At 40.9% G+C, this 18,928-nt stretch overlaps 2 protein-coding genes across 2 annotated transcripts in view; both read right to left on the bottom strand.

Moving 5' to 3' along the window:
- LOC131455388 (NGFI-A-binding protein 1-like) overlaps nt 1–2,331 on the bottom strand; it is a 34,221-nt gene extending 31,890 nt beyond the window's left edge. Inside the window, exon 1 of the mRNA XM_058622984.1 lies at nt 2,005–2,331. The gene's annotated coding sequence lies outside the window, so the exon portion shown is untranslated. The remainder of the gene's footprint in view (nt 1–2,004) is intronic.
- Nucleotides 2,332–7,963: 5,632 nt separating this feature from the next.
- Nucleotides 7,964–18,686, bottom strand: LOC131451460 (major facilitator superfamily domain-containing protein 6-A-like). Its single transcript, XM_058622303.1, has 7 exons — nt 18,431–18,686; nt 15,742–17,263; nt 13,823–13,920; nt 12,109–12,270; nt 11,910–12,008; nt 11,487–11,779; nt 7,964–9,962 (listed from the first exon to the last, which is right to left on the bottom strand). The coding sequence occupies exons 2-7, from the start codon at nt 17,259–17,261 to the stop codon at nt 9,732–9,734; spliced, it is 2,403 nt and encodes an 800-aa protein (XP_058478286.1). The 5' UTR covers nt 17,262–17,263; nt 18,431–18,686; the 3' UTR covers nt 7,964–9,731.
- Between the last annotated feature and the right edge of the window lie 242 nt (nt 18,687–18,928).

The following is an 18,928-nucleotide window of genomic DNA, read 5'->3' as shown; positions in this document are numbered from 1 at the left end:
TCAGCCTTGATTGATTTTTTAATAATTAATTATACATGTCCAGCATTAGCGCAGTCTGCTCTTTATCCGCGTGGCGAGATTATACTGAATATAGCACATGACTTAAGCACAGAAATCAATACATTATCCCCCTGATCGCTTCATGTGAATCGATATACAATGGGAAAAGCAGATATACAGTCTGCAAACACTAATCTGTTTAAAAATAAAAACAAATAAAATAATAATAATTACCACCAGCCTGTACTGTATGCAGCCTGCAGGGAGACGTCAGTAACCTTCCCTCCCTGCTGAGACTGTTTTGCTCCACACTTGGCTGGAGAAACCGCGTTAGGCAAAAAAAAAATTTGGAAGGCATCGACCATTGTGGCCGGTGGATGAAACATGTTCATTTTCCTCCCCTGGTAATGATGCATGTCACTTCCAAATGTGATTATAGGAACAGAATGGCATGCAACACGCTTGTAATGTGCTTAAGATGTTTGAAAATGCATAATGCCTGCACAATATACATATATATATATATATATATATATATATATATACATACATTTATATACATATATATAAATATGTAGACAAGGTCTGACTGGAAAGGTTTTTTAAAATAAAACCCGGGGAGTACCCAAGGTGATTCCTTGGGGAATCCCAGAATTAAAGTTTTCAGTTGTCAGTAAATTATTATTTGTTTATTTAAAATTGATATATGTAAGAAATGTTGTAGCTACACTGGTTTAACAAAGACCAGGCTTCAGTAATATTTCTCTTTCTCCTTAATCAAATGCTTTGCACACCTTGGACCCTGTTGACGGGGTGAGAACTGTCTCAAAGGTAGATGTGCACAGTTCCCTTGTTTTATCATAAGAGAAATGTGATGAAATAAAAATGACAACAAAATAAATGGTGTCCATTCTCGTCTGCAACCATGTGGCTCTTCAACGCCTCTGCAGTGGCTCCCTGCAGCTTTGTAAAAATGATGTTTATCTTTATTTTATTTCTTTCAAAGTGAACACTTGTTCTTTTAGGGATCAAGGCTATAAATTTAAGTGGCTTAATACTTCATCCACTAAATTCAGTTTATTTGTGTGGTTCAAAAGTGTTTTGGAAGTAGAACTGATGGCATCTTTTGTGGGATTTTATTTATTAGTCTTTCCAGTTGGACATTATGGAAAGTTTTTGGATTTTTCCCTTCAGAATGTGAAGATTTTTTGAATAAAAATTCAATAGTGACCTGTTGTGAAATCCAGAGTTGCGATAATGAAAGCGTCCCAGAACACAGACAACGAACTTGTGTTTGAAATGTGGAGAGACGTTACCAGCATTTGGACATTAAGAGACGTCCTGTCCGTCTTTGGATCCACATAATTATGCCAGCAGGGTTTTGTCAAGCATGAATTATTCAAAATCCAAATCATTTCTCTGTATTTATATATAGTATATCTATATATAAAACTTCATACATGATGTTATCTTCATTTTATGAAGGTTTTGTGGCCCCAGATTACATTTATTTGGGTGGAGACGGGGACAAAAATGGCTCTTTTAATACTAAAGGTTGCAGAACCTGTGTGCGCCTCTTGTGCAGAAAATAATAACTTCAGGACGTAAATGTGGTGCTTTCTCTGCGGCCATGATGCTCTACCTCTGAGTGCACAAACTCACAAACTCATATTCAGGATATTTTCCACATTTAAACGTCTTATTTGTCATATTTGAACCACCTTTGAATGTTGTATTTACTTATCTAACCATGAATTTGTGACAAAACGTATGATCTGAAGACATTAAAATGACCATGCGAGAGTAAGGAATTGTGTTCAATTGAAATACAGGCTTCATTGACAACAATTGTGGGATTGCAGTAACCATTTCAAACTCCACAGTGTTGCCGTTGTCCATATTCTACATGTTTACATGTTAATTAAAACATAATGTTTTGACAAACGCTAAATTGAACTTTAAACTATATTGAATATTTTGAATTACTTTTTCTATTAGACTTACCATTCAACTGTAGTCATGAAAATGATGAAGCGCAGCAATCGTCCAGCCTCCTCCTCCTCCTCTTCCTCCTCCTCCTCCCTGCACTGAAACAAAACAAGACTCAGTCGAACAAATTCAATACAATTGAGGTAAATGAGAAACTAAATCGTGGACAGGAAACACTGTGCGGCGTCCTGACACTGCCCGAGCAAACAAAGGCAGAGAGGGGTTGACGTGAAAGCCACCGTGACAGCTGTCCGCTCGTATACGTCTGAGCCTGCCGCACCGGCTTCACACTGCAGCTGCTCGGCTCACAGATGTTCACGGTACTGTTCCATCAAACGCTGAGGTGCTGAGGTTGGGAGCAAACAAAAAAAAACAAATCCAGATCAATGGAGGTTTCATTTTTGTGGTTTCATATTTCCATCAAAATCTGGAGCCTCAGTGTGAACAAGAGACAGGGAAAAAGAAGATTATAATCGTAAGCACAGATAAACAAATGTCGCAATTATAGGTTCATTAAATAGATTAGCAATTTGTGAGGAATTATGTTGGTTTAAATTATGCCGCAGCAGCAAAGAACAATTATCTGAGAGATAAATAATACATGTAACGTTACTAATACTGTGATATTATTAGTATGGGTGTGTTTTTTTTTACATCAGAGAAAATGGGATTCAAGAAAATAACCAAGACGTTTTTTAGAAGCGTGCAAAAAGCTGTATTTCTTTAACGTATAACAGGGTTCCTACAGCTTAAAGCAACTTCAATTTAAGACTTTTTAAGTGCCACTTAAGTGTGAAATTTAAGACCAATTTTACAAGAAACACAAACAACAAAGCTGCCCAAAACACATTAGTTAGAGACAACTTTGCCCAGGTGTTTATTTCAACATAAAATGTGACTTTTTGGGTCCAGTGCAAAAGTTAGAATATCAACTTCTACTTATCGGTATCTGTTTTATTGGTTCCGCTGTCCTAATCTGCGTGATGTTACTGCAAGAGGCATTTGATAAATTATACCAATTATACATAAAAGCCTATTTCCTATGTATTAACATTTTCAGGACTTTTTGAAAGAGGGATTTAAGACATTTTAATACAAATTAAATACTTAAATACTCCTGTGACAGTTGCAATCTTGGAACCAAGTGCAGGACAACAGGATTACGAGGTAAGAGCAGGTAAAAAAGAACAACAACTGTAAAGGTTCAGAATATAAAGGCAGTGACAGACAAAATAATCAAAAACAAAAGGCACAAGGGTAATTTACAAAGATCAACAATCAAAGGGAGAACACAAGGATTAAACGAGACAATCTGTGACCGGGAAGTGAGAAAACAAGAAACAGGTGTGAATTATACACACAGGCGAACGTATTTATACAAGAAACTGGAGGAAGTGAAGGTGTAAACAAGGACGGATACAAAATAAAACAGGAACTCCACAGAATACTAGACTCTGTAAAGAGATAGAGTAAATATAAGCGAGTGCAGTCAGCTACGTGGACCTATATTTAGATAATAAACAAACCAAAAAAAGCCAGAGAGATGAGTGAAATTTTGTAAAAAAAGACTGAATTGGACTAACATGGGTATCAGATGATGTGTGATATTGACCGATCTATGTGGTGTAGTGAGAAAACAGAAGAAAAAGGGGCAAACAGATGAGTGTAATTTGTAATATATCAATATTTGTGTAGTATAGTGAGGAAAAAAAAGAAAAAAAAGGGCCAACAGATGAGTGCAATTTTGTAATATATCAATATTTGTGTGGTATAGTGAGGAAAAAAAAGAAAAAAAGGGAAAACAGATGAGTGCAATTTTGTAAAAGCTACAATAAATATTAGGAATACTGAGAAAACAGTAGGAAAAAGTAAAACAGATGAGTGTCATTTGTAATAATATCAATAAATACGTGGTACATTGAGAAAACTGAAGAAAATAATTTAAACGGATGAGTGGAATTTGAAAAAACAACAATAGACATGTGGAATACAGAGAAAACTGAAGAAAAAGGGGGAAACAGATGAGAGTAATTTGTAAAAACTACAACATAAATGTCATGTAGTGAGAAAACATAGAAAAAAAGTCAAACAGATGAGTGTAATCTTATAAAAATACTGACTTGGACGGACATCGGTATCGATAGATACCTTGATGTCTGTTAACGTCTGCGATCGTATGATGAAAACATGGTATGGATCCATCCCTCGTGCAGTTAGGTTTCAGTTTTCTAGAAGCCGCAGAGTTGTTGCTGAGCTGAGAAACAGAAATGATTCTCACTCCTCCTGCCAATAACGTGACTCTCTGTGGCCTGGAGTCTGACTCAGACTTGACTCTGGTGGTCCTGATCTCAGAACACCCGTCTCATCTTTTAACCTGTGACCTGTCACCCGCTTTTCTGCTCACTTACACACTGACACGTCACAGCTCAGTCATTTTAGACCGAGAGTCTGCAAGTTTTAATGGCACCGAGTGAAAAGTGAAGCTTGTTTCACCGCCTCGTACAGCACAGAGGACTTTGCAGCTTTGAAAACATACACACAACCATCTGTAGGGTATTTTTCATCTTTTATTATAAAAAAGTATCTATATTTTCTTATTTGAATACGTATTTTATTCCACGACTAAAACTTCAAGTTCCAACAATTTAATCAATGACTTGATTGATTGATTGATTGATTAAGAGGTTTAAGTGTTTTTATTTTAACTTACAAGTTTTCTGATATGGAAGAGTGTTAGGGCCACATGTAAAAAAAAAAAAATTATAACAGCATGAATTCTGAGATTAAATTCAGACTTTTTTCTGCAGAATTCTGACTATTTTTCTCAGAATTCTGACTTTAACCTCAGAATTCTTACTTCAATCTCAGAATTCAGAATTTTTTACACAGAATGTTGAGGTTTTTTCCTCATAATTCTGACTTTTTCTCCTCAGAATTCTGACTTTAATCTCAGATTTTTCATTTTTTACATGTGGCCCTAATACTCTTCCATACCCTGATGTTTTAGCTTCTGAAATGTGAATATTGCCAGGTTTATTTGCTCCATATAACAAATAAATCATTAAAAAATTATAATAATTAAGGTTTGTGGACAAAACCGGACAATTGGGGAAACACCAATCAACATTTTTGGACATTTAATGGACCAAAAAAACCAAACCCATTAATTGATTATAACAATAATCGTTAATTGCAGCACTGCTCAAACTATTTTTTCATTTACGGGGTCACAAGAAGGATTCAAATGGCCACAAGCCAAAATGTGAGAATTTAGATTTGTCACCTAAATATAATAATATTAAAATGACAATGAAATTGGGCAGGAAACATTTATCGAAATGTTACAAGCCGAGTTGGAGAAAATGGGAATTAATTTCCCTTAAGACACCCAATTACAGCACAATAAAGTGAACTTCTGAAGCAAGTGGCACTAAAGTCTGCCCGATACTGCAGAAAAAACACACAAGTCTTTTGTATTTTGTGTGAGACTGAAATGAAACGTATACTGCAGTCTTCCATCCACTGCCGACTCGATGACTGCATAAATAATCAGCTGTGGGGTCTCTCTGCTGCTTATTGTGGGAACTGAAGCAAATTGAACGCCTGAATGCTTCTTACATACTGTTCTTACTCTAAACATTTAAGTCAGACATCAACAGTGGTTCCTGAAGCACAGTACTCATTCACTTATTCATTCGTCTCTCACGCTTTATCCTCCACATGAGGCTGCCCATCTCAGCTGACATCGGGCGAAAGGCCTATTAGAAAACGTGAAGGACAATTTAGAGTGTCCAATTAACCTCTGCATGTTTTGGGACTGTGGGAGGAAAGCGGAGAACCCGGAGAACATGCAAAATAAGTGATGGTGAGCAGGGGTGAGAATTTTTTTTTTAAGGTTCATAAAAGCCCATAATCTCAAAAGAGTCTAGGGGAGGACATGAGGCCAAGTTGCCTCCTCAGGGCATCTGGTTCTTCTGTAGCATCACAGCAGCAGGAAACGTAAGAGGCTAAAAAAAAGCCCCGGCAGTTGACCGGACACCATAACATCCGTGCTTTTTCTTTATATTGATGGTAATTGAGTAGAAAATGAGCTCTGAATGAAGCTCTACATGTTCCTGGCATTCATTAGTCGTCAACATTAGACTGAGATCATTTAATGGCCGGTGTAAATGTATAAAGGCTGTGGATAAAAGCATGTTTGAACTGATTCTATTACGTAACCTGCAATCAACACTTTAGTAGGTTAAAAAAACAAGATATTATGAAGGTGAAATGGTAGAAAATGTCCTTTCCTTTCAAGCACATTATGTTATTATCATCGATTAACCAGCTTTAGAGGGTTTTTTGTTAATGATTAAAACAAGCTTTCTGATTTTTCAGCTGCTAAAATGTGAACATTTTCAAGTTTCCTTGCTTAAAACTGGTTGCGGTTGGTTTGTGGACAAAACGAGACATCATCATTTCAAGGTTTGGAAAACACCGATCAACATTTTCGGACCTTTTATGGACCAAACAAATACTCGACTAATTGCTAATCGAGGGCTGCTTATTTCTGCTTTATGTAAGAAGATTATTTGTTCCACAAGTGGAGAATTAGGTCTTTGAAATAGCTTGAAAATGGCACATAAATCGCCGTAGAAACTTGAGTTTCCACTGACAATATGGACAGAAATACGCCGTCCACCTAACATCTACTGCCACTTGCCCACAACCGACGATTAACATCTGATTTTAATGTCTGCAGGTCAGCGCCGAGGTAATTCCCTGCAATTTCCTGAAGACGCATCGGAGAATAAAAGTCAAACCCCCCCCACCCTGGATCCCAACTGCGAGTGTCATTTAAAGTGAAGTACGCCGCTTGACGGTCATGACACTGTTAACCCTCTTCATTATGAAGGAGCACGCAGTACAACAGCCATTAACAGCAGACATTTCCCCATGAATATCAGACGGGGCTGAGAGTGCCAAGATGTTATGATTTTATTATCCTTTTTTTTTTTTTGTATTATTTCTTTCTTTATTTATATATATATATATATTATTTTTTTTACAACAGCACAAGCTTTACTTTTTGAGGAAGCCTATTACTGTCCTCCCACACACACCCATCACTAGCAGGCGCACAACGACCTCAATAACCCTCCACACTCTGAGTCTCTCCATCACATACACACACTCACACACTCACACAAACACCACAGACTGGTTGAGTCAATTTCTCGCATCACTACTGCCATCAAGTGGCTGCTTTTAAACGTCTGCCTTGAACTGACCTTGCAGCATGAAAAAAATGTCAGACTGTACTTTTAATCTTGTAGGACTCTTTTCTCCGACGTTGCACTCATTTTTGAGGGGGTGATCATGCATAAAAACTCTTGAAATTTGGCACGGTGGTCGCCTCGGGGAAAAATATGATAGTGGCATAGGGCACAAAGGTTCGTAGCCCCAGGGCTCTATAGTGCCCCCAGAAGTCAAGTGATGGTGAGACAGAAGTCATTGGATAGTGGCCAAAATTGCATTAAACGCAACTGTTTTGATTTTTTTTCCATCGTGTCTAAGTCGCACATAGTTGTTCCGATTTTAACCAAACTTGGTACGCTTGTTGCTCTCATGATTCCGAACAAATTTCTAATGTACTTCCATTAGCTCCGCCCACCCAGAAGTCAGCCATTTTGGAAAAACAAAAACACACTCGTCCTAGCACGTTTGAGCTCGCCGCGTCAAACTTGATGATTAAAAGCTATCAAAGGACTTTCTCTACGTCAAAAGGCGAGGCCTCAGCGCTCTGACAAAGTTGACGTTAAAATGGCAGGAAAAGTACTTCAAAATTCCACTTTTTGAAAGCATTAACGTAAACAGAACTACATGACAATCCCTATCACTGCTTTAGTTCTTACACACAATGAATCTTTCACTACGACTTGAATGAAAATAAGAAATAATCTGGCGGTAAATCAAACACAGCACAGGCGTGTGCTTTTCATCAACACCTTTAATAATTCTGGTAATATGGTGGTTACAGTGATACTGCATTCTAGTGCTGATACTGGCTTCCAAGACTTAAACACACACACAAAGAGAAACACACTTTGCTGCTATTTTTCCCCCCAAAAAACCTCCTTTAATCTTTAAGCTATCAACAGTAAACAGAATTTCTTCAATTCCAAACATACGTTCCTACTTGGGGAAACACCTCAAAAACACGGAATACTGGGCATTTTTGGCATTGAAATCAAAGACAGCAGGTACGGCGTGTCAGTTATTGGCAGTTATTTAAATACGAAAGCAGTGAAATTGACCTTCACGGTAAAAAACAAAAACAAAAAACCCCCAATAAATGCAATAAAGATGACAGAGCGCTCTCTCTCTCTCTCTCTCACAGTAAAGGGATCCTTGCTTGACATCTTTGTAATAATAAGTTAAGACGACAAAGACGATTTAAAGGCGTACAGTCAGTTTAAAATGAGGCACTTCTTCATTTCCAGCTCCTTCTACAGTTAAGTGCTCATCAGGAAAATATACAAGCACGAGGATGGTGAAATCTGAAATAATGCATGCTGTGACATCTTTCCACCGCAGATCCACTTAGTGTACTGTGACTGCGCTGGAAACTGAAGTCGATGTCACGAGTTTGACAAACACTGTTTCATTTATTAATAATAATAATAATAATAATAATTATTAATATTATTATTTCAGACCCCCTCGTCCACAGACACCGTTTTAATACAGCGTTGCCAAGGACACAGTAAGATTCAGCAAAAGAGAGACGGTAAGAAGATATAAAAGCAGTGTTTCTGCAAGTTTCGGCAGGTTCATTTTCAGACTTTTACATCCCTTTTTTTAAAACCCTCACATGATGCAATTTAAGGAATGGTTTTTGTGTTGCAGCCAAAAAAATAAATAAAATAAAGAGTACATTTTAAAAACTAGTCTGGCAGCAGCATATAACAACTTTTCATGATTAAATTAAGATTAATGTGGCCTGAACCCAGATTAAAATAGCTCTAAACAAACTGTTGACAGAACAGGTGTGTCGCGTCTCATAAAAAGCTAACACTGCGGCCTGCAGCAGAAAACATTAAATCTGTGGTTTTTTTTGGAAAAGTCATACCCGAAGTATGAATATTTAAAAGGTTTTATTTAAAACCCAATATTTCCTGAAGTTTCTGGTTTCTGGTCCACAGTCAATATGAAAAATACGGGTGGTGAATTAACAACTGGGAACCGTTTTATAACAACGCATGCAAATATCTGCTCAAGTTTTAAACCTAATTCACCAGTGAAAATGAATGGAATGTGTCACGATTGTGCTGTTGCTTCATTTAAAATCTACAAATTGACTTCCCTTTTTTATGTTTATATATATAAATAAATCGACAAATAACTTATTGAGAGGCACATTCTTCACACTCGAAGGACTTTCCTTCACACTCCGCCGACAAACGGCAGTTGTAATAATAATATAGTGCAGTTGTGAGGCGTGTCGGATTTGCAAAATGCGGCCCAAACACGGCTCTTTTTGTCATTTAATCGTTCACGACAAAGTCCCAACTGCAAAAAAAAAACACCCATTCGAACAAGTCTAAGTCTTAAAAACCATTAACCATTGATCCCACTTCAGAAAGGACCCGACACGTAAGATTTAAGACTCTGTGATTTGTTGAGATGGGTGTTTTTGCAGCAATAAAACCTAGAGTTTGAAGCTTAAGTGGGTAAAAAAATAATTGAAACCTAAAACGTCAGTCTGTGTTTTCTGCTATAACAGCTGGGTCTTCTGTGGGCCCTCCTCTGTCTGAGGACGGGTGCGTTTGGTCTTCATTTGGGTGGGTGGTGTTAGGTTGTGTGGGTGGTTCTGAGGTGGCTGGCGGTGGATCTGTGTTGTCGTCACCTGAATTTCTGTGCGACTCCTCCTCCTCCTCCTCCTCCTCCTCCATATTAACGCTCTCAGTCGCCTCCTGATCATTAGGTACCTGGCAACAAGAGGAGGAAACAGGTGATGGTGGTTGACGGGAAGCCATTTTGTTCGTTGTCTGTTAACTTTATAACTTATCTGAACACTAAGTTGTTGGATGCACAAAAATACATTTAAAGTGACTGTTTAGAATATTTACCACACACTCTCCTGACTAAAAACACGAGAGAGAGCAAATTAAGGCTCTTTGTTTCACCTGGGTGGAGGAAGATGAAGCGTCCTTGTCTAAATATGCACTTTGTACAGGGAACAGTATTTGGTCCCGTGACTGATGCGGTTTCACAGCAACACAAGTGCAGACAGGAACACACAGAGGAGGAGAGGAGAGGAAGGACAAGGTCAAGCTGCGCGTTGGCCAGATTCAGACCAACAGAAGACTGAACCCGAGCACAAATATCACTCCCAAGCAACAGAGACGGAAATGATCTGGGCCCATATATTTTTAAATATAATAATAAATAATAAATCCTTGTCTGAAGAATTAATCCTCACTTCAACAGTGGATTTTACAGCGTTTAAGTCACACTTAAATAGTCAGTCAATAAGGACTAAAGACACTTTGGAATAGTGTTAAATTTAACAACGTTAACACGAAAAGAGGCGGATATGCTTCTAAACCGAAGTGGTGTTAAATTGACTCCTGCTAAAAACTGTTCAATTTCATGTGTTGAATACTTAACTTAAAATGTCTACTGTGACACACTTGGATAAATACAGTTTGGGTCCTGGTCTAAGCCACAAAGGTAGAGTTGAGCAGGTCCATCATCACCACCAGAGGGTGGGGCCAGCAGGGAGGGAGGGAGGGAGGGAGGGTGACATCACTGGGGAGCAATTCATGCACGCATGCATGCGACTCACAGGACGTCACAGTTCAAGGCGTGGGAGTTTTTCACAATCGCACAGTCGACGTACGCATGCACAAACACGCCCACATACCACACACAGAGAGACACCCCCTGCACACACAGTAGTTTTCCATCGACCTTTGCACGCTAAAAAAAAATGTCTCACCTCTCTTCATTGTGTGTGTGTGTGGGCAGTCGGTTTTTAGAGGAGGAAGCACCAGAGGGATCAGATTAGAGAAAGGTAAAGTAACATTTCCCACACAGTCATAAAACTCGTCAGCCAGACACAACGGGCGTCGCCGCCGCCGTCGTACGACATCTATTGTTGCCGCCGCTGCAGCTAAAAGAATCAGCACACCCCTTATTCCACTGACAGCACACCCACATGTGGAAACTTCAAATTAAAACGAAATTATGAATGAACGAGAGTCTCTTCTGAGTGTGTAACATCAATCCCATGGCTCCAAACAGCAGGAAGTGGCGACACACTGAGAATAAAAGCAAAAATGTCTTGCTCTGATCATCTACAACACTCGCTCTCTTTTGAGTTTTTGATACAGAACAAGACATTAGATGAAAGAACTTACGATGGACTCTAAAAGTACGTTATTATGACTAAATTAGTATTTTAACATTGTTTAGCCACTCTAAATAGTCTTAGTTGTGGCTCTGTTCACCTGTAGGGGGCGAGTCTCTGGTGGAGGTCCGCCAAGTTTGGCCATGTTCATCATCTCCTTGATTTGGAAGATGGCAAAGGCGACGGTGACCCACGGGGATCCGGAGAGCATCCACGCCGGCCGGGTCACGTCCTCCTGATCCTCCTGGTGCTTGGTCTTCCTGACGGGTAAGACGGGAGAATGGAGGCCCGGGGTGGGGCCACCAACGCCGTTGTGGCTCTGAACCAGATCGATGGTGGCGATGGGGACCGGGCTGGAGGGGACTGGGACGTTCTCGGCCAACATCTTGTCCTCTGAGAACACAGAATAAAAGGAATCCATTGAATTTTGAGAGCCAAAAAAGGGGGAAATTACACACGTGTTATCAGGTAAAAATCAGATCCAAACATATGTCAGGATGAAGCAAGTCAAGGTTTGCCCCACCTTTGCCCTCAATCCCTCCGCCCAAACACTGGATGAAGGAAAATATGAGGAGGATGACGAGTGAGGCCATGCCTATTCCTCTGAATGTCTCTGCAGCACCTGCAACACAAACATCAGTGGTGTTTACACATCTTTATTTATTTGTTTTTGGAGTTTGGACACCAAAAGTACTACTGCCACAACCGTTAGTGTGTCATACCAAAGTAGTTGACAAACACTCCTCCCACCATGGCTCCACAGCCGCGGCCCAGACCCAGGTGGAGGCCCTGCAGGATTCCCTGCGCCGACGTCCTCAGCGCTGGAGGGACTGCGGCGCTCAGGAAGGAGATGCACGCCGCCCAAACTGAAGCGTGAGTGACACCTGGAGGACACACGGGGGACAGGCACAGGCGTCAGTTGAAGCTGAAGGAGCGGCTGGAGCCACTCGCTGAGGTTAAATAAGCAGTTAGTGAGTGACGTGGAGGGAAAATGCTTCATGTGCTATTCAGGAAAACAATCTTCTGTGGCAAAGGTGCATAACTGAGGTCACAGACAAAGATTCATTGCATCCTCGACATGGTGATTTCCGCTCTCTAAGCTGTGCTTTGTTTTGTGTGGGCAAACTGTAATTTGTCACGTCGTATTGTGCCGTATGTGATTACTGTGGAACAATTTTAGACAACAATAAAACGATTTATCTCTATATATGCATGTAAGAAATAATCCATTTAAAACTGCAGCTTTTACTGAGGTAGGAAAGCAATACATTTTACTGTTCTGTGACAATAAATGATGTTATAAGTCGGCACAGTTACGTTTAGAGGGAAACGATAAATTTAAGATGTAAAGATAGACAAACTTTGACCCAAATTTTACTGATTTCTTTTAGCTCATTATCAGTTCTGCTCTGACTCACAGTATTTTACCTTTTTGAGTTTATTGTCAAAATAAGCTATGTGACAATTAAACCCTTAAGGTCAAGTGTGTAAGAATAAGCAACATCTATTGGTTTAAAGAGTGCTACAAATTAAGGCTCCGCCCGCCGCTCCCTAAACTACGGTGACCTTCACATTCAATACTCTCCAAACTCTATTACTCTCCTCCTTCTTCTGTGTTGGTTTATGCTTTTTAGATTAAAGTGGGCAGAGCCGTTCATTTGTTTGCATAATAATAACATTCTACTTCAAGAAGCCAAACAATGTGCACTTACTGTGGCTGGTAAGATGGTGGACTTCATTTAAAAGGCTTATTCCTTAACTTACACAAAGATACGCATGGGTATTACAGGGCATTCAGTTTATGCCAGTAATCCCACCCTCAAATGTTTCACAGTGGACCGTTAATCTCTAAACTAATCGTGATCTATTTATTCTGTGAGGTGTCACAGTGTTTTGTCAGGGCGGATGTCTCCAACACACACACACACACACACACACACGACTGTCTATATATACACTATATTGGTGTCTCTACTATGACTCACTTGACTCACAGATCAGCTGTGCTATTGCTGCTTTTCTGTTTTGGTTTTTCACATTTTTTTCTTGACTTTAATGTGATTAACAGAATATTTGTATTCCTAATATTGATCATTTGGAAATTTTGCAGTGTCTACAGCAGTACTACTGTACTCACTATAGTGTCAGAAAGAAATGAGTAGTTATGATTGATCAGAAGTTGGGCAGAAAAGTGTTTGACATTTGCTGACTGACTCTTCCTACATGTGAGGATTTGCAGGCTTTCTTTTCTGTATTTGCTTTTCCACGAACCCTCATCAGTGTCTGAGCTGCAGCTCCGGCCCGCCTCTCACCACCACAGAGGAAAAAGGCCGTCTGATAAGAGTCCTTGTTGAACAAACAGCCCATTCCGTTCGTGTTCCCTTGTTTTTTTCCAAGCCCCTCCCCCCCGTGGCCGGAGAAATGAGCGGAAGTTACCTTGAAGGACCTCCATGGGCAGCACGGTCCAGGCGTTCTGCAAATAGGAGATGTACAAGTACCGCGCTGTGTTGCAGGCCAGGCCAATGTACAGCACTCTGCGGGAGCAAAGGAGGACAGAGTGTTCATAAATGACATTATTTTCTTTGTAAGACGACCGTTACGGTGTCAATTTAAGGTGGAAATGTATAGTTTTTACATCTACGTCTACAATAACCAACTAGGAACCAAACACAGCTCCAAAACAAACTGACTCACACGGAGCTCAGTGATTGGGGCAGACAGGTTGTGGTGCAAGGAATTTTGTGCACAAGAAAGTAAAATGAAGAGAAATCCTCATCTCAAGCACCTCCAGTAATTTAGCCAAGTTGCTGATTCGGCCGAGGATGAAGAAAAAGGTTATTTTGGGGGCGATGTTGTTATGACGCAAACGAGCTGAACCAAAGCTGGAAGCAGAGCAGAGCAGACAAACCTGAATCTGAAACGGGACACACCCTCGGGCTGGCCATTGTTTTTTGTTTTTTTTCCTTTGTTCATCACTTGACTGCACAGTGTTTGCTCACCCAGACACGAGTTCACTGAGAACACACAGACAGACGGTTTTGTTTGCTGCCCTGCCCTCACGTTTTATTGTACGATTTTTGTTATTTTTTGAGGATAGAATGTGCTAAATATAACTTCTTCACATTTAAACAATTTTGCCTCAATTTAACCAACAAAAGAGAATTTTGCCCACACCAAAACTGTTTACTTTCAAAACATTCTTGTTTAGACTGTCAGGTAACATCTTTATGACAACGTCACTTGACACTGTCACACTGTCATTTCAATTTTATGGATGAGCTCATCGGTGAAGTGACAGCACATGATCTTTCTCTCTTTGGTTTCACACAAACTGAGTCACGCGGGGTCGCACGGCAGGAAGACTAACCTGAGCGTGTGTCGGTTTCTGCTCTTTCTGGTAAAACAGGAAGTGTGCTCGCTGCAAAATACAGAAAACGCAGCAAACAATGCAGGTTTCTGTGTCTGGGTCTGTCTGCAAACATGCCACAGGCCCCGTTTGTGAAATATTTACCTGTCTGATTAAATTTCAGTTTCATGTTCTGCTTTGCTGCAGGGCTGTGTGAACAATACACTTTTTTCTTTTGTAAGAGCTACGAGATAAATACGAGATTAAACATTCTGATCATTCTGACAGAAGCAGCAACTTCATGAACCTTCTCCCACGGGTTGTTAGTCAGCGGCATGTGACGCACTCAAGATTCCCATTTTACATTTTATTTAAATACAATAAAATATTAACACCCCGTTGTCTCAGGGTGTCTTTCCAGAGACAGACAGACAAGCGATGTGTGTTTATCTGTGCAGTCTGTCATCTAACACCACACTCTCGAATGTCCCTGCCGTCTGTGAGGTCCGGCCCCGAATTCGCTCCGAAGAGAAACGCTGACCATCAATGAGGCCATTGTCTCCTCGCCGCTCTGACTCTAGCTCACTGCAGCAACTGCTGCACGGTGAACAACATCCAGTTAACCACAGGCACACTCACTTCGGGTGATGAGACAACACAGAGCATGTTTTGCGTTACTCCATGTGTACAAAAGAGGCTGCAAGAGAAGAAATACAGACACTCTCTGCATATCTCGTGCTCGGGCATGGAAATGTGAGGTTCTTGTCATTTAAGTTTTGTTACAGCTGTAAAATCTCCAAAAAACGAAGGCATAATCACACGTTTCTGAGAGTGTTATCAATCATTTCAGTCATTTTTCAAGCAAAAATTGTGAATAAAAGGGCAAATATGTTCCAACTTCCACCTCTAAAATAAACATCTTGCTTTTTATGATATGAGACAATATATTTTAATGTCCCAGTTGGGAAGCGGTGTAACTATTATCCTGTGGTCACTGACTGGCTCTTACCTGACATGTCCAACCAGCTCGATGAACTTGTGACTGGTGAAGTAAGCGGCGAGCTCAGAGATGTGGCTCAGGACGGAGCAGACACCAAACAGCGTGGTCGTCCCCTTCAGGTCCTCCAGATGCCAGTAGAGGAAGGTGAACACGAAGCCGTAACCGAAGCCCATGAACCAGGCGACAAACAGCACGGAGCTGTAGCGCACGCTGCAGAGAAGCTTCAGGAGGTCACTGTACTGGAACTCCTGAGGGGCGTCGGGGCTGCTGAAAGTCTGGTCTGAGGTGCTGGTCTCCGGCGTCTGCTCCACCACCGCTTCCGGAAGCTCGTGCTGATGGTTCCCCCCTTTCTCAAAGTAGAACTGAGTGGCGACGATGAGCGCCAAGCCCATCAGCACCCCAAAGACGATGAAGGCCAGCTGGTAGTTGTGCTGGTACTCGGGCACGACGCAGCCCTCGCCTTCGACCGTGACTTTGACGTGCGTGTGGTCGATCCAGATTCCCACCAGCAGCATGGCCATGCCCCAGCCCAGGGAGCCCCACATCCTCTGCAGGCCGTAGCGGTCGCGCGCTTTGCCGAGGTACTGCAGAGTGATTGTGTCCACGATCGTGACAGCCGGGGCGCTGAAGAACTCGCCAACAATGATGACGAGCAGAATGATTAGAAAGATTTTCTCCACCTGGTCCTGGTTGAATATGGGCTGGAACTCCTTGGCAGTGGTTGGTCCAGGAGAGGTGGTGGTTGTGGTGGTGGACAGGGTGGTGTTTGGCACAGCCTGGGTGGTGTTTAACGGCATAAACGGGGGTGATGTTGAGTTAGTGTCAGTGTCAGTGTCTCGTTTAAACCTGGAGAGCACAGTGAAGTCCAGGTGTTTAAAAATACTAGGAAGGTCCAGAAGGCTCCGGCGACGCCTGGTGTGGTTGGTTGAGTTGCCCAGATCTGTGTCATTGTTGAACACAAGTGTTGTCGTGGCAGGGTTCACGGTGGTCGTGGGCATCGCCGTCGTCGTCACGGGGTATTTTTCCACGCACTTTATCTCAGCGGGTTTGACAAATCCGATGCCGCAGTTGAACACCAGCCAGCAGAACACAGAGAACAGCAGGACGACTTTCCCCTTCTTAAAGCGGTCGGCGATCACGCCCCAAAACGGGGCACTGCAGAACTCTATGAAGTAGCGGATGCCGACGAGCAGCCCGCTGCGGCTGGGCGACATGCCGAGCTGCTTGTAGTACACGGCCAGCAGGGGATGCAGTGATCCATAGGCGGCGTAGAAGAAAAAGTAGAATATTTTGGAGACGAGCAGGTGGCTGTTGATGTGGAGGCATATCCTCTCGCAGCAGTCAATGTTGTCACGCTGTAGAGCTGAGGGTGGTTCCGTCGGCGTGTCAGCCGGGGGCGCAGGTGTCGTGGACACATCCACCTGCTGCTCACCCACCGACAGGGTGTTGAACGGATCGTCCAAGACATACTTCCTCTTCTGCTCTTCCTCGTCATCTGTCAGGATGGCAACCTTGTCGTCAGCAGGCATATCTGTGAGATAAGGAAATGAGGGTGAGCGACTGCAACACGACCAGACTAGAGAAAGCACAAACTACCACCGAGGCCACTCTGAATTCCTGGAATCTGGATCATCACCAAAAATATACTAATTTCTTCCTCGGGACATAACCTATGTCGCAAGAAAACGCTGGTAAAAACATAACCTACTTGGCAGAGATCATGATGATGCATTAAATATTTAACGTGGTCTTTTCTCTTTTATTTGTAAAACAAAAAAAGTGAGTTATGATTTATATTATTTTTACACACACACACACACACACACATATATATATATATATATATATATATATACATATACATAAATATAGACACTGTTGGTGTGTAAGAGCAAACACAGGATGCTGATAATGGAGCAGAGGTTTCACAAACTTGTAAGTGTGGTATAAATAGACTTTGACGTTAGCATTTTTGTGACGTATGAAGCGGTCAAGGTGGAAGTGGAAGGAATTAAAATTTAAATACCTGGTTGAGAGTCTTCAAGCCTCATTTACATTACATAACATGTCGCTTTTATCCAAAGCGACTTACAATAAGTGCATTTCAACATTTGGGTACAAACAAGAGCTAGAAGTAAGTAAGTGCTTAGTAAGTAAGTATGCCAAGCTATAAAGTGCTATTTAAAAACCCATCTTAGTCATTAAAACACACTTTAACACATTTCCTTTGCGCTCAGGTCTCACTTTTTAAAATAATCTGTTGTTGACTTGTTTCATCATTGATATATTTATTGCTTGTTTTTAGTAATTATATTTAGTTGTTTTAACTCCATGTCAAAGTTAAAAGGACAATGAAAATAAAAGACATAAATACTATTAATAACACAAGGGCTACTGTAGGTCCTCGGACCCCAGTTTGAAAACAGTCTGTCGGTCACTGACAAGCCAACGTGGAATTATTTAATATATTACAGACACACTTTATTTTAGATGTATATCATCCAGAAGTCAATGTATATTCAGGAAATTGACTGAACTGTCGTTGCTAGTTGAGACAAATGGAGCAGGAAATGGCTTCCCGGTGTTTATGTCTCTGTCATTAACGCTCGCGTGTCGGCTCAATTTAACTATTTAAAACACAGTGTGAACATTTATCGTGAAATAAAACACGACGTTCAATGTACAAGGGTTTACTCACCTGCTCAGGTCACCGCTCCCATTAAACTATGACTGCGCAGTTTGTGTTGATTTGTTCGCTCTTCGCTCGCATAATTTCTCACTGGAAACCGCTCATAATTACTCCAAACTGTCGAACAACGCGTGATTTAAGGCAAAGAGTTCGCGTTTCTTTCACTGTAATGTGAATTTAAAGTGTTTCCCCGGCTCCGAGCCCTTTCTATTGTGAACAACAGAGGCTCGTTGAACCGGAGCTTCCACCTGTTCAGAGAATGACATCAAACGATGAGCCCGCTTCCGGTTAATAATTTCACAATAAAAGTCGGCGTAAATTATATTATATTATATCATATAATATTATATGCATGAAATAGATCATTCATATATCAAAATAATCTTTTCAATATAATTATTATTGAAAATTAATGTCTGACGTAAGTTTCAGGGAAGTTACTGTTTTCTTTTCCCTTTTTTTTTTTAAACATAAAAACAGTTTAATTTTGTTCTATAAGATAAAAAA

The sequence above is a fragment of the Solea solea genome, chromosome 2, assembly GCF_958295425.1.
Source record: "Solea solea chromosome 2, fSolSol10.1, whole genome shotgun sequence".
Classification (NCBI taxonomy): domain Eukaryota; kingdom Metazoa; phylum Chordata; class Actinopteri; order Pleuronectiformes; family Soleidae; genus Solea; species Solea solea.
This window is presented reverse-complemented; position numbering and strand designations above follow the sequence as displayed.

What these genes read in the sequence shown, in the direction of transcription:
- LOC131451460 (XM_058622303.1), bottom strand. Translation starts at nt 17,261, where the DNA reads ATGCCTGCTGACGACAAGGTTGCCATCCTGACAGATGACGAGGAAGAG. An exon ending in GAGCTGGTTGGACATGTCAG is followed by an intron (nt 13,921 to 15,741) that starts GTAAGAGCCAGT and finishes TTGCTCCCGCAG; the next exon opens with AGTGCTGTACATTGGCCTGG. An exon ending in CAGAGACTCGCCCCCTACAG is followed by an intron (nt 9,963 to 11,486) that starts GTGAACAGAGCC and finishes TCTTGTTGCCAG; the next exon opens with GTACCTAATGATCAGGAGGC.